Raw genomic sequence first — 16521 nt, 5'->3', positions numbered from 1 at the left:
AAAAAAAAAAAAAAAAAAATGAATCATAAACTAGACAAGCTACTTTATCATTTCCTCAACATAATTTATTGTTAAAGAATCGTGATAATTCTGTAATCAAAAATTTGAAATATTTAGAAAAACTTTAGAAAAAATATTTAGAAAAACTTTTTAAACTCAATCCATCTTTTTAAAAAAATTCAGACAATGAAACAGAATTGGCTTACCTTGCAAATACCCTGTCTTTATTTGCCTTTTCTTTGCCATACTGAACTGATTGGACTTCAGTTCTCCCACTGAAATATATAAATATGCACAACAATAAAGTCTTTAAGAGAGCTATAAGATAAAATGACAACACATAACATGATTATAGTATAATTTCCTAAGAGACAAGACATTCCTAGCAGAGAAAAGGAAGCAGATAATGAAAAGACTGGACTGACATTCCAATTCTACCTGGATGAATGAAGTTTAGTTACATTTCTCCCATTAATGAAGACAGACGTGTTCAACTCCCTCCATGTCCAGACATAAAACAGCTCCAGATTTTTGTTTAAAGGAAGGAACTAAGCAGAAAACTGGTGGGGTTTGGCACTAGGAGATTTGTTTTGAAGCTGATTTATCTAAGGGAAATTGTTTATAGAGAGAAACTGATCTTCCTCTGAGGTAAACCAATGTGTTCAGATGAAATTTGTTAATAAAAGTTCTCAGAGAATTTATTTGAGACATTCTCATACTTAATTGTGAATGAACATAAATTTGTGGTATATCAAATGTAACAATTTACAAATACAGATATCTAATGCATATAAAAACAGCCAAATGCCAGTTTCCACAGTTAAGCTAGCAATTTTAAGACCATTTTCCATGGATAAATACCAATAAATATAAACTGAATGGCACTTTTATGAGGTTTTAATGGAAAAATGAGAAATATTACCATGATTTTTAAACTTCAAGTTGAAATTTCCTAAGAAAATATTTCCTCTAAGAGGGAGGTAATAAATTAAAGTTCATCACTGTTTTGTATTTCCACATTAGAATAATGATGTTAATCCTCTGGATACTTTGGAACAGAGATAAGGATATGTGCATAAAGAGACTGGTGGAGAAAGTAATAGATCTGATAGTCCCAGTACCATCTGTGAGTCAAAAAAGAGTATTTCAACATTTTAAGTATGACAATAGTTCCAGTATTCTCCACAACTGCTCATTATGAAGGGAAAAAAGTTTATTTAGTGCATACTCATTAGGGATGGTACTGTGTCCAGGTAACATTTTTCATGCTCCCATTCCTACCTCATTTACAAGACGTCTAATCATTTTGAGGATTAAAAAGTCCTTTGGATATGTTTTAAAGTTCTTAAGGACTATAAACGCAAAGCTTAATTTTTAAAAACTATAAATATATGTGATTATGTATATACAATTTTAATGTGCAAGCTGTCATAGGCCCAATCCTGTCCTGTGCCCTATGTTTTGCAGGGACTATACTAAACTCCATTTGCTAAATTATTTTGCCTTAGGTTCTGCTTTTAGAAGGTATTGGTGGAAGATCAGAAAGTGGAGAAAGGCAGAACAGGAAATTGGTAGCTGTTGGCAGCTGGCAGCTGCTTTAATAATCATGGGGATCAGGCATAGTAAGAAAGAGCAACCTGCAGATGGTCCCATCCTTGATTAAAGCTGTACTTCTCTAGAAGATATAGACTGACTTTTCTTCACTGGAAAATTAATGTATCAATCAGAGGTCAGTCAGGGGATGACAAAGTTTTCCTACAGAGGCTCTAATGGTATAGTAGCAGGTGTCGGTTTGTAGACTCCAGCCCAGGAGTGACCCATGCATCTGATTTTTAGGCATTACCCATTCTTCCTGTTTGTTTCCCCATAACTGTGTTTACTCTCTTTTGTTTTCTCAGCATTTCCAACACCCATGTAACTAATTTCTTCAATTAAACTGCTTTTGTTTGAAATATCAAAAGGGCTTTCTGTTTCCCTGACTGAACTCTGACTGATAGATTAATTTTCCAGTGAAGAAGATTCAAATGGGACACCATTACTCAAAAGGTTGGAATAACAACTTAAATTTCATAATAAAGAAACAATTAAAAAAATTAATGCAAGAAAGGCTTATATTTGATATTGTCCATAATACAGACGTGAGTTTAGTATTGTCACTACAACAAAATGAAAAACTGTTCCAGTGTCAGAACACTAATCTTTGACAGTAAGAGACTTATCTTTTGAGCAGTAAGAAAGTATCATTTATATATATGCTTATTATAAGTTATTCAAGCAATATAGAAAAACACAATAAGAACAAAAAAAATTGATTTTAGCCACAGTCGTACCCATAAAGAAATCACCACCATTATGAGCAGGTAGAAATCATTCTAAAATTCATGTATATAAACATTAAAAAGGCTAGATATACACAGATAATTTTATTAAAATGTAATTATGACATATATGCCACTTTTAGTGAAGAAAATCAAACTGGTTTCCTTTAATTAAACTAAGAGATTTAAAAAAAAAAGGAAAAAAGATTAAGAAAAACTTAAGAAGTGGTGTATTAACACCTAAAATTGTTTCAAACTTTAAGGATTCAAATATTTCCTCCCACTAGTCCCTTGCTTCATTTTTTAAAGTTATTTATTCTGCTTTGGCAAAGTTTATACCATTTGAATTTTATTCAGCAGTTATAATTCTCACAATTGTCAATAATTAGTTCTTAAAGTGAGGATTTAACCTTCATTTTCAGGGCTTTTAATCAGGATTCTTCTTCGGATATTTTGATTTATCTCCTGGTTTGCTGAATTTTTGCTACTAAATAAATGTTTTCAGGAAGGTCTTGGAGATGTCATATTCTCTGAGTTTTTGCATACTGAGTAATGTCTATCTGTTGACTTCGGACTTGAATGGCAATGTGGCCATGTTTAATATTTTTTGGTCATGTTTTTGTCTTTAGGACTTGGTTGACAAAGGAGGGCCCACAAGTAACATAGGCCCGAAGAAAAGTTTTATTTGGCATACATATTGTTTGTTGTTGTTTAGAGACAGGGTCTTGCTCTGTCACCTAGGCTGGAGTGCAGTGGCCTGATCATAATCCTGTTACCTTGAACTCCTGACCTCAAGTGATCCTCTTGCCTGAGTCTCCTGAGTAGTTAGGACTATAGGTGTATGCCAGAAAGCCCAGCTTCTTTTTAAACTTTTGGTAGAGACAGGGTCTCCCTATATTGCCCAGACTGGACTTGAACTCCTGGCCTCAAACAATCCTCCCACCTTGGTCTCCAAAAGCACTAAGATTACAGGCCACTATGCCTGGTCTACATTATTTTAAAATATTTAATTTAAACTGATAAACCACTAGCAGATTAATCAAAGAAGATCAAGTTATCAGTATCAAGAATGAGAGAATATATATATATTATAATATATATAATATAATATATAATATATATATAATATATATATATATTATATAAAATCCCAAACAAAATTTAGCAGAGTAAATCAAACATATATGAAGGATATCATGGCGAAGTCGGGTTTATCCTAGGAATATAGGATTGGCTTAACACTTGACATGCAATCACAGTAATTCATCATACTAACATCAGATATATATATATATATATATATATATATATATAAAATAATATATATATAATATATATATTAATTAATAATATATATTACTACATATTCTGGAGCTATTAAAAAGATAATGGGGAATATCATAACTTCTATGTCAATGAATTCAACCTAGAAGAAATGGATAAATTTGCTGACAGACACAAACTTCCAAATCTTGCTCAGGAAGAGAGACAAAACCTTAATTGTCTTATCTATTAAAAAATTTGAATGTGTTCAAAACCTTCCTATAAATAAGACTCCTGCCCAGATGAATTAATTTACAAATTCTATTAAACATTTAAAAAGGAAATCATATTATTACTATGCAGCCTGTTCCAGAAAATGGAACTTTTCTCAACACATTCAATGAGGCCAATTTGACCCTGACACAATAAAATCTGAAAACGATATCGTAAGAAAGAAAACTATAGAGATCTATCTATCCCTCATAAACACATATGCAAAAATCCCAAACAGAATTTAGCAGAGTAAATCAAACATATATGAAGGATATCATGGCGAAGTCGGGTTTATCCTAGGAATATAGGATTGGCTTAACACTTGACATGCAATCACAGTAATTCATCATACTAACATCAGATATTAAACTTTGAATATGATCATTTCTTATGTGTCAATTATACTTCAATAAAGCTGTTAAAATAACTGTTCAACTTTCTAAAATGTACAGCTTCCATTTAATAATCTGTAATCTCAGTTCTGTTGAAAACAGGTAAAATTTGTTAATACTTGGCCAATCTTCCCCCAAGCGCAGTAACAGCCTTCTGAATGGCCAGTGTTGTTCCCTTCCCTGCCAATGTTTTTTTTTGTTTTTGTTTTTTTCAAAAATCAGATTGTTCTTGAATTTGCTTTTATTAATACTTATGGTACAAATTTCCTTCTGTTTCAGTGATGATTTCCTCCCAAAACAGGTTTTTTTTTTAAAACTGTCTTTTGTATTTGAAGTCACCATATGTAAACTTTATGTTTGCTTTGGTATGGTTTGGGTAACTTCCTTGATTTTTTTTCTCATCTTATCTGAGACTTGCTTGAATTATAGTTGAAGGCTGGTTACTGCTTCCTATTCATTTCTTTGTACCTAAATGAAACGATGTGTGTTTATGTCACATTTGCAAGGACAAAGGGGAGAAAAAAGAATTCGAATAGATGGTAAGAGTAGTCCCTGTATAACTACCCTGGTAATCAATTAGAAATTAAATTCATTGAAGGAATATCTTTAGGGGTTGTACTGTTCTCATTTCATATAAAGCCCCGGAGATTTCTTCTTTTCTTGCTGAGATTTACTAACAGTAGGTAAGCCTCTTTGCTTTTTCCTAGACTTTCATTATAGATCTGATACTCTCTTCTTCCATCTATTTACTTTTAAATTTATGAGTACTGTCACCTTACTTTGCTCAAAATTGCTTTTAGGAAGGCAGAAAAAAGGAGTTAAACATGATAGCAAACCACTTAGGAAATTCCCTGTGCCTTCTGTTTGCTTTAAAATATCCTAACTCTGTTTAATTGTTACTACTTAACTTTTGAGCTACTTTTACTAATTTTTCTGGGGTTGGAGTCACATATTTTAAGTGACATATCCTGTACTAAGCTTCATATTGTTATTTTTACTGAGATTACAAATTAGGCAATTATAAATATTTAGGTTTACAGTTAAATCTTTTCTGGGACTTATCTAAACATTTTCTCATGAACATATAGCATAAATTAATCTTAACACATAATGGGCAAGGGTTTTTTATTTTCTTTTTATTTCTGAGATGGAGTCTCGTTCTGTTGCCCAGGCTGGAGTGCAATGGTGCGATCTCAGCTCACTGCAACCTCCAACTCCTGGGTACAAGTGATTCTTGTGCCTCAGCCTCCTGAGTAGCTGGGATTACAGGCACCTGTCACCAGGCCTGGCTAATTTTTTTTTTTTTTTTTGGTAGAGACAGGGTTTTGCCATGTTGGCCAGGCTGGTCTTGAACTCCTGACTTCAGGTGATCTGCCTGCCTCAGCCTCTAGATTACAGGTGTGAGCCATGACCCGCAGCCAAGGGTTTTATTTATCAAAGATGAAAAATCTTATTTTGTGAAGCATAAACAAACAATGAATAACATCTGTTTTACTAAAAGACAATGAATAACTTTCTGATTCTTACCAGGTTCCACTTAAAAACTAGCTTTCATGGGCCTTTTAAGAATTCCATAGGTAAAACTAATCAGAGCTTCTTCAGATTTAGTTATTCCCCAAAGATTTGTTGCCTTCAGGAAAAAAATAAAAGCTACCAAGAATAAAACAATTTTAGGAAATGGAATCTGGGGTTACTGTTCAATGACTAAATCTGATTTTGCCTAGTGACTGTTTTAAACTCTTTAAAATAAAAGGTTTGAAAACTCAAAAATATGCTAAATTGTAAATTTAAAAACCAATAATTGGCCAGGCGCAGTGAATCCCAGCACTTTGGGAGGCCGAGGCGGGTGGATCACGAGGTCAAGAGATTGAGACCATCCTGGTCAACGAGGTGAAACCCTGTCTCTACTAAAAATACAAAAATTAGCTGAGCATGGTGGCGCGTGCCTGTAGTCCCAGCTACTCGGGAGGCTGAGGCAGGGGAACTGCTTGAACCCAGGAGGCGGAGATTGTGGTGAGCCGAGATCGTGACATTGCATTCCAGCCTGGGTAACAAGAGCGAAACTCCGTCTCAAAAAAAAACAACCCAATAATTACAGTTTTATGCAGAAGGTATCTTGGTTGTCTTAGAACAAAGAAAAGTTTTGGCCGGGCATGGTGGCTCACGCCTGAAATCCAAGCACTTTGCAGGCCAAGGCGGGCGGATCACCTGAGTTCAGGAGTTCAAGACCAGCCTGACCAACATGGTGAAACCTCGTCTTATTTAAAAAAAAAAAAAATTCAATTAAGAAAAAAAAAAGGTTTTCAAGTAAATATCCAATAAAAACACAATATAAATTAAGTTACCTGTCTTGATTGTAAACAAGCAAATGTAGTTAATCCAGAAAACAATGACCAGGCAATACAGAAGATGAAATTAGTTTCTCAAGTCTGTAGTATATCACAAGAACCTACAGAACTTTTTAATGATACAGATATAGAGGCTGCAATCCATGGGGATTTTGACTCAGTTAAGTCTGTATAACAAAGGCTCTATGGTACCATAAACTGGATCTTTATTTTAAAGAAAGGAAACAAATCCAACAATAAAGCCTTAACACAGAAGTAATACTTACCAGTACCGGAATTTTGAACCTAATGTAAAATAATGTGCAAAAAAATTCTTTTGAGGTGGAAGTGGTCTGTCCAAACGGAAGAATGTGTGATGTTCTACACAAGCTTTCCACAAATTTTTACATGCTCTGTAATTCACCATATTAAATCCCAATAATGTTTCTCTAGATTCATGCTGTAATAAATGACAAAATGCAGAGAATACCAGGAAAATGTCAGGATCTAATGCTCCATTTAATTTACTTTTGACAGATAAATTATTCTAGCCTTCCAAACATTAACTTGTTAATGATATAGATACAATCTACAGGATCTTTTATCTAGGATCTTTTTTGCTTATCCAATAAAAAGGCAATGAAGTATATGGAAAAGTCTACAAAATCTGGACATTGTTCAGTCATTTTTTTTTTTTTGAGACAGAGTCTCACTCTGTCACCCATGATGAAGTGCAGTGGTGCGATCTCGGCTCACTGCAACCTCTGTCTCCCAAGTTCAGGCAATTCTTGTGCCACAGCCTCCCAAATAGGAGGAATTAAAGGCATGCACCACCAGGCCCAGCTAATTTTTTATATGTTTAGTAGAACTGGGGTTTCACCATAGTGGCCAAGCTGGTCTTGAACTCCCGAACTCAAGTAATGCACCTGCCTTGGCCTCACAAAGTACTGGGAGATTACAGGCATGAGCCCCCATGCTGGCCTTGCTCATTCATATTACAACTCTTAGAAACTTTTACCTTAGATCATAGTTAGAAATGAGTTTAAACTTTTAATATGTATCCATTTTCAACATTTATTAGCTATGACTCTTTCAAAATATAATTCAAGGTCATAAGTTAAATGTTAAAATATATCATCACAACTTTAACAATATTCCTAATTTAAAGTATCTGTCTAGATTGTAAATAAATAAGAACATTCAGCAGGCTGAACACTATTACAGAATTCAAATTTTAAAATTAGCACTAAAATAATTTTCCATTTTCTTGAAAGCTGGTACAAATTTCTAAATAATTTCATTAAAGTGAACCATATATAGCAATGTCCACATCTCATAATTGCACAGCTCTGATTTTCACACAATAAATACAACCATTTAACCTTTATCCAGTTCAAGAAATGGATCATTACCACCACCACAGAAGTATTATTTATCTCCCCTTTCTACCAGATTACTTTCCCAAAGGTAATCACTCTTCTGACTTTATCACCATAGTATAATCATGCTTGTTTTTGAACTTTATTGTACAAACATGGAATCACACACATGTTGTCTTTAGGTCTGGCTTTTGTTCAGCAATACGTTTCTGATATAAATTCAAAGTTTACGAAGTGTAATTCACTCATTTTCATAGTACTCTGTGAATTTAACAGTTAACTTATCCATTTTACTGTTGATAGACATTTGACATTTCTAGTTTGGGGATCTAAGAAGAATACAGCCAGGCATATTCCTGTATGTTCTCTGGTGTACACATATGCACATTTTTGTTGTTGGGTCATATGATGTACACATATGCTCAGCTTTGGTAGATAATGCCCAACACTTTTCCAAAATGGGTAGATCTATATACACTCCCTTCCACCAGTAGCATATGTGCCAAATATTCACCAGCTACTGGTTTATCAATCTCTTTCCCATTACTATTCTGTTGTGTATGTAGAGGTAGCAAATTTTGGTTATAATTTGAACCTCCTTGATAATTATCGAGGTTCAATGTTAATGGTCATGTGGATATCCTCATTTGTGAAATGTCTGTTCAATTTGCTAGCATATATTTCTATTAGGATGCATGTACAACCAAGGATTCTGTGTGTATTATATAATGTCTAAGATATTTCACTGTCTTAGTGGTATCTTCTGATAAATAGAGTTAATTTTAACACAGTCCAAATTACCAATCTTTTGTTATAAAGGTTTCCTTCTATGCCTTGTTAAAGAAATCCTTACCCATCAGAAGTTCATTAAAGTATTTCCTGTGACTAATCCACACTAAAATGCCCACGTATAAAGTATTAAACTATCATATTAGAAGGGAATATGGTTAAAACATCACTTCTTGATTATCAGAAAATTAAGTCTTAAATATGATCAACAGTTGTTTTGTTTGCACTAACATATATAGTTTATATGTTTTACCATATGCCATAAACATTATGCAAAATAACAGAAAATGTCTTAGCTACAATAATGCACTAATGCTTCTCACTGTCAGCATCTAAGACGCAAGTATATTCATCCATTTTGACACTTGTATACTTTTCAAAAAGTCTATAAGTAATTTCTATATTCTATCAATCATATGTGAAATGTAACAAAAATTTTTCCTGCCCAATTTGTAAACAACAGACACAAAATGTTGTACTGAGAGATAAGTACATTGTATGAAGTTTGGGCATTTAAAAACAAAGAGATGTTTTAGAGAGGAAGCAATAACAAGGCCACCTTCTGCAGAGTAAGTCTGTATACTGTTTTTTTTTTTTTTTCTTTTTTTTGAGACAGAGTCTCGCTCTCTTGTCCAGGCTGGAGTGCAGCGGTTGCTCACTGCAACCTCCACCTCCTGGTTTAAGCGATTCTCATACCTTAGCCTCCCAAGCAGCGGGAAATACAGGTGTGCGCCACTACATCCAGCTATCTTTTTGTATTTTAGTAGAGATGGGGTTGCACCATGTGGACCAGGCTGGTCTTGAACTCCTGGCCTCAAGCAATGCACCCATCTGAGCCTCCCAAAGTGTTGGGATTACAGGTGTGAGACATCATGCCTGGCCTGTATACTGTCTTTACTTTCTTTTCTCCCATCAGACAGGTTGTAATGTGGCCATGCTGTAAGAAAGTTTGAGGAAGGCATATCTCACCCAAGAGTATGAAAATCTAATCATCATGCTTATGAACCACAAAAAGATCCCTATACATTTTCTTTAATCAACCGTCAGATTTTGCTGCTGTTATCACTTATTGGTAAATATGTTTTTAACTGGTACACTACTTCGGAAAATGAGTGTTAAGGGTTAAATGCTACAAAAATGATCTGTCAGACATATAGTAAGTTCTGAATAAATGCTAGATATTATAACTTATTATAAATATTAGTAATGCTAGTATTATGATGGGGTAAGTTAAATTTAAAAAGTTGACTTCTACAGTGCCATCTATGATTACTTAAAGTAAAATATTTGTCATATAGTTTCCAGATAACAATATTATATTTTAATCACCTAAATTTTAAAACAGGTAAAAGAATTTTCATTATCAGCACTTGTCATAATATCCCCAACCTGGAAATGGCAAAGATGTCCATTTCCATGGACATCTAACTAACAGCAAAATAAATTAATAAATTATGGTATAGTCATTCAGAGGAATACCATACATAAATGGAATGAACTAATGTTATATGCAACAACATGGATGAATCTCACAAAAAAGTGTTAAGGGAAAGAGGGCAGGCAATAAAGACAACAACTGTTTAATTTCATTTTTTAAAGTTCAAATATAAGCAAACTAATCCATGGTCACACAAATGAGAGTAGTGTTTACCTTCCAGGAGGTTTAACGACTGGAAGTGGACAGAGCTCCAGCAGCAACATTAAAAGTATCTGGGGTGCTGGTAATGTTCTACATATTAGAAGGAGGTACATATTCTATATATACGGATATGTTCACTTCATCAAACTGTGTACTTAAAATATGCACATTTTCAGTATTATGTTTTATATCAATAAAAATTCTCTTAAAAAAACCGTATTTTATGAACATAAACAATAGTTTATAATCACTTAGTAGCTCAATATCCTCTGACACAACAGAGCTGATTCAAATACTTTTTTTTTCAAGAGGCAGTGGTGTCCTGTTCTGTTGCCCAGGCTAAAAGTACAGTGGCACGGTCAAAGCTCATTGTAGCCTTGAACTCCTGGGCTCAACCTATCCTCCCATCTCAGCCTTCCAAGTAGCTGGGATAACAGGCAGGAGGCACCACTGTACCCAAAGCCTTATTTATTTATTTATTTTTTGGAGACAGGGCCTTCCTATGTCATCTAGGCTGGAGTACAGTGGTGTGATTCTAACTCATTGCAGCCTGATTTCCTGGACTCTAGAGATCTTCCCACATCAGTCTCCTGAGCAGCTGGGACTAGAAGCACAGATAATCATGCCTGGCTAATTTTCTATTTTTGGTAGAGACAGTGTCTCACTAAGTTGCCAAGGCTGGTCTTGAACTCCTGGCCTCAAGGGATCCTCCCGCCTCAGCCTCTCAAAATGCTAGGATTACAGGATTGAACCACAGTGGACAGCCCCAAAGACATTTTTAAGGTTTCAAATACATTTTACATGCATACACACACAAGCATCTTGAAATATGCATTAATTTGTCAAGATTTCTCAGGTTTCTAAGAAATAACGTAAATCACATGATAAGGTTAGTTTGATTTAATAAAATCGATAAAATCATCTACAAGATGAAATTGTTTTCAACACTGTACTTTCCATGACAACTCAATGTTGCTTTTAATATATAAAGCCATTACCACTCCAACAAAGGGAGGAAATGTTATTAAGTTCATAAATTTGTAACACTCAGCTCCCCTAAAACGAAATGAGCTCATATATGAAAGGAAGTACTACAGATTTAGTAGGGGAAAAGGGACATATGAAATGCTCATTTGCTGTCCTTCATAAATGGACCTTGAGGTTTCCAATGACCATGATGTGTGAGAAACCAGTTTCTAAGCTCGAGAAACAGCAAGAGGAATATCTAAAAGAACTTTAAATGAGAAGCATACACACATTGGAAAAACAAGTACATTTTGTTATAAAAAGTGAACTCGTTACCTCAGCAGGCAGTTATCCATAGTATTAATTGCACTTTCACTTGTACTAATAGAAAAGTTCTGTCATGAATGGATATTTCTTAAAAGGCTTCATTTATATCAATAATTATTCAATCAGTACTCACCAATTCTTTTCTAAGTTGAATAAAAAACTGTTTGCACTTAAAAGAAATTTTTACAATCTTCAACCTGGACAAAAGAGAGTAAATTATTCAAAGTATTGAAAAATGATAAAAATATTAACAAATTATGAAAAAATAAAAAATATTTTAAGTGTGTATTGAGTAATGCCTAAATATTTTATCAGATATAAATACACATAGTACATAAAGAATCTAAAGTTTTTGGTGCTTCATGAAAAAAATGATTAGTATTTGTGTTCAACTCAGGAAAATTTTGTCAGGGTGTCTACTATGAACTATACATTTCTCAGTTTTGTATCCACAGAAATACTTAAAAACAGATGTCACAAATTAAAATTTCAAAAAATATCACTAACTTAGTTGTTTGTGATCTAAAACCATAAGCAAGCCTTGGAAAAAATGTAAGATTTCACTGTTGTATGCAACAACCCTAAAAATATATATATATATATATATATATTTTTTTTTTTTTTTGAGACAGAGTTTTGCTCTTGTTACCCAGGCTGGAATGCAATGGCACAATCTCAGCTCACCGCAACCTCCGCCTCCTAGGTTCAAGCAATTCTGCCTCAGCCTCCCGAGTAGCTGGGACTACAGGTGCACGCCACCATGCCCAGCTAATTTTTGTATTTTTAGTAGAGACGGGGTTTCACCTTGTTGACCAGGATGGTCTCGATCTCTTGACCTCGTGATCCACCCGCCTTGGCCTCCCAAAGTGCTGGGATTATAGGCGTGAGCCACCGCGCCCGGCCTAAAAAGCATTAAATTAAAAAAATTTACCTTTCTACACCACCTTTCTTCTTAAATGCAACTCACATAATGCCATAAGAGTTCTCAAAGCCTTATTAGTACAATTAATATATAAGCCAAGTCACTTTTGTCTCATTCAAACCATATAATAATTAACATAGTAATCGCTTCTCTGCCTTTTGGCTAAGATCAAGTGTAATAATTAACACAGTAAACACAGTCTTTTTAAACTTTAAGACCTAAGGGTAATAAGGCTAAAGAGATTTGATCTTACTGAGCAAAATGTGCTTCAAGATCATGGTTCAATCTTCTCAGTAAATATTTTCATGATAATTCTAAGTTTGAATCTACATGACTTACAGCCCTATCTACCCAAGAAGCTCTCAGCATTCTCGAAGAATCAAGTTCTCACACATCAATCACTTGAGGAGGCAAATGCATGAGTCAACTTCAAGCATGCATGTTTGGACTGGGGAAGAAGAGATATATTTAGGTTTCTGATTTGAAAAAATTTTATTTTACTTTTGGATACTGAGCTTTCACCTGACAGGGATATAACAACATGGGGAAAATATTTTGTCACAGAAAGAGAGCATTATTTCCAGGAAGCAAACAAATACTGAGTAAATATAGACTGTATTTATGGAAAAAAAAAAAAGCCAGGTGCCTCAATTCAAAAAATCCTATGAAAACATACTGATATTTCAGAAGTTAAGCAACAAAAAACTTCGTTCATTTCTAAATGATCAAAAGAAAGAAAATCTAGGCCAGTTTCAAATCACCCTAATTTCAAAAATTCCCAGGAAGCTACCAATCAATGAATAAAAGTCTTTTCTCTGGATGCTCTCTGTGACATAATATATATTTTATATAACTTTTATTTTCTTATAAATGTATTCTGTGTGACTTGTATTTTCTACAAAGTTTTTTCAGAAAAATACCAATGTATGAATTAAAAATCTTTCAAACAGTATCTATTTTACACAGCAGTAATATAGCTATAATAGTTTTCTTTTGGCTTCGATATGTCTGGTTTATCTTTCTCAATGTTTTTACTTTAAACCGCTCTGTCACTTTGTATAATATTTTAGGTATGTCTCTTGTAAGCAGTATAAAAATTGATTTTTTTTTTTTTTTTTAAGAGACAGTCTTGTTATGTTGCCCAGCCTGGCCTCAAACTTCTAGGCTCAAATGATCCTCCTGCCTCAACCTCCTGAGTAGCTGGGACTATGGGTATGTGCCACTGCATCTGGCTCAAGACTGATTTTTTAAAATCCAGTTTGAATAATCCAAAATGTATGAAACAATAATAAGTACTTGAAAAGATACTCATTATCATTAGCTAGCAGGGGAATGCAAACAAAACTACAATGAAATACTACTTTATACCCACTAGAATGGTTATAATAAAAAATAAAGATAACAAGTGCTGGTGAGAATATGGAGAAATTAAACCCACATGCAATGCTGGTGAGAACATAAAATGATGCAGCCACATTTGAAAACATTTTAGCAAACCGAAGTATTCCACTCCTAGATATATACACTCGAGAAAAATGAAAACATATGCCCACACAAAAACTTGCACACAAATATTTAGAGCAACGTAATTCTTACTAGCCAAAAAGTGGAAAATACTGGTGAACTGGTTATCAAAATGTGGTATAACCATAAAATGGAAAATTATTCAGCAATAAAGGGGAAAGCAAAACCAATACATACTACAACATGGATGAACCTCAAAAATGAATGAAAAAAACAATCACAAAAGACCACATAGTATATGATCTCCTTCAATATTAATACAATATAAAGGATAGGCATATCTGTAGAGAAAGAAAGTGATTAGTGATTGCCTAGGACTTCCAGTAAATGAAAAGCAGAAAAGGGGACAGGGAGTGACTCCTAATAATTCAAAAGGTTATCTTTCAGGGGTAATAAAAAGATTCAAAATTAGATTATGGTGATGTTGCCCTGAAACTATACTACAAACCACTAAACTGTATACTTTATTAGGCAAATTTATGGTATGCAGATTTTATCAATAAAGTTGTTTAAAAATTAAGTTTCATGTTTTCAATGTGAATATCCAGCACATTTATAATTTTGATAATAATTAACAGACATGGATATATCCATGTATGTTAAAAAAAAGCTATTTGTCCAAAGTTTTCTGTGTTTCTACTGGAATGCCAATTATGTAATCATATAACTATTTTAAACTGTTTTACTGATAACCATGGTTTTAGAAGGCAGCTAGGTTCACCATTATACCACCAATGAATCTTTTCATTTTCCCTTTTAAGCATTTTATTATCTATAATTGACATGTAAAATGCACATAAAGTATATACTTTGGTAATTGTGACACATGTATGTACTTATCAAACCATCATGACAGTAAAGATAGTGAACATATCTATCACTTCCAAAATATTCCTTCTGCCACACTGTAATCCTCCTCTAGAATTCCAACATAGCAACCCATCCTGCCTATATAGCCACTGATCAACTTTATGTCCCTACAGATTGGTTTGAATTTCTAGAATTTATATAAATGGAAGCATACAGTTATGTATTTTTCTTCATTTGCCGTCTGTCACTGATTAATTATTTAGAGATTCATCTGCATAGGAGCATTCCATTCTATGATATACCACAACATGGATGGAAATAGCCATCACTTCATGATAAATATCTGTTTCTAGTTTTTGGCTATTACAAATAAAGTCACTTTGAAAAGATGTGTGCAAATCTTTGTACGAACATTTGCTTTAGTTTCTGTTGGTTAAATACTAGGTAGGAATGAAACAGCTAGGTCACATGGTAGATATATTTTTAACTTTTTAAGAAACTACAGAACAGTTTTCTAAACTGGTTGGAGCACTGTATGTATAATAATAATACAGTCATTCTAGTCTCCTTAATGCTTACTGCTTGCATGGTACACCTTTCTCATCTATTTTCAGCCAATCTATCTATCTATATCTATATCTATATGTATATTCTTAATCTACAAAGAAAGCCATTATATATTTTTCTTCCCAATCTGTATGCCTTTTCTTTTTCCTTTTTCTTATTTTAAAACACTGGTAAGGACCTGCTGTACAAAGCTGAGGAGAAGCAGTGAGATGAAGCATATATCTTCCTGATCTTCATAAAAAGCACTGAGACTGTCACCATTTTGTATAATATTAGCAGATTTTCTGTACATGCCCTTAATCAAAATGGGAAAATACCTCTTATTTATCGTTAGCTATGTCTCTATTTTTTTTTATCATGAATGGTCAATTTTATCAAATTATTTTTCTGCATCTGTTGAAATGCTCAAATAGTTTTTCTATGTTATTATAATACAGTTAATTATACGACTTGACTTTCAGATGTTAAAGCAATCTTATATTCTTAAAATAACCCCCATTTGAACATAATGAATTGTCGTTTTTATATATTACTGAATACAATTTGCTAAACTTTTATAAAGTATTTTTGCATCTATGTTCATGAGTAACTGCAGTTTTCTCTCCTTGTAGGGTCTTAGTCTGGTTTTAACATTAAGGTAATAATTACGTAAATCATGTTCCTTCTTTCTTTATTGTCTAAAAGAGCTTATGTAGAATTGGCCTTACTTCTACTTTAAATGTTTGATAGAATTCACAATAAGGGGCCTAGAATTCTAATGGTCAAAAGGTTTCTAACTACAATTTCAGTTTCTTTAATTGATACAGATCTATTCAAGTTTTCTTCTCTGGTTATTTTTTTATTTGTATCTTTCAAGGAATCTGCACATTTAATCTATGTTGTGAAATTTATTCATGATATTTGTATTAGTCCATTCTCACACTGCTAATAAAGACATGCCCAAGGCTGGTTAATTTATTGGGGAAAGAGGTTTAATTGACTCACAGTTCAGCATGGCTGGGGAGGCCTCAGGAAATCTGCACTCA

General features: G+C 33.6%; 1 protein-coding gene and 1 non-coding gene across 4 annotated transcripts in view; both read right to left on the bottom strand.

The window, feature by feature from the left end:
* The window catches only part of PTPN4 (protein tyrosine phosphatase non-receptor type 4), a 219111-nt gene that overhangs the window by 51574 nt on the left and 151016 nt on the right, over positions 1-16521 (bottom strand). For all 3 annotated transcript variants that reach the window (XM_017500262.2, XM_017500263.2, XM_037728403.1), the window contains 3 exons: positions 11807-11870; positions 6861-7033; positions 207-275 (listed from right to left, as the gene is read on the bottom strand). In XM_017500262.2, the coding sequence (XP_017355751.1) occupies positions 207-275; positions 6861-7033; positions 11807-11870 (306 nt within the window). The remainder of the gene's footprint in view (positions 1-206; positions 276-6860; positions 7034-11806; positions 11871-16521) is intronic.
* Positions 9652-9758, bottom strand: LOC119467185. The gene has a single exon (XR_005195714.1). It is a non-coding gene; the product is annotated as a small nucleolar RNA U13 (small nucleolar RNA).

This window comes from Cebus imitator, unplaced genomic scaffold (assembly GCF_001604975.1).
Source record: "Cebus imitator isolate Cc_AM_T3 unplaced genomic scaffold, Cebus_imitator-1.0 Scaffold264, whole genome shotgun sequence".
NCBI classification, from domain to species: domain Eukaryota; kingdom Metazoa; phylum Chordata; class Mammalia; order Primates; family Cebidae; genus Cebus; species Cebus imitator.
The sequence above is the reverse complement of the archived record's forward strand: the minus strand, read 5'-3'. Positions and strand labels throughout refer to the sequence as shown.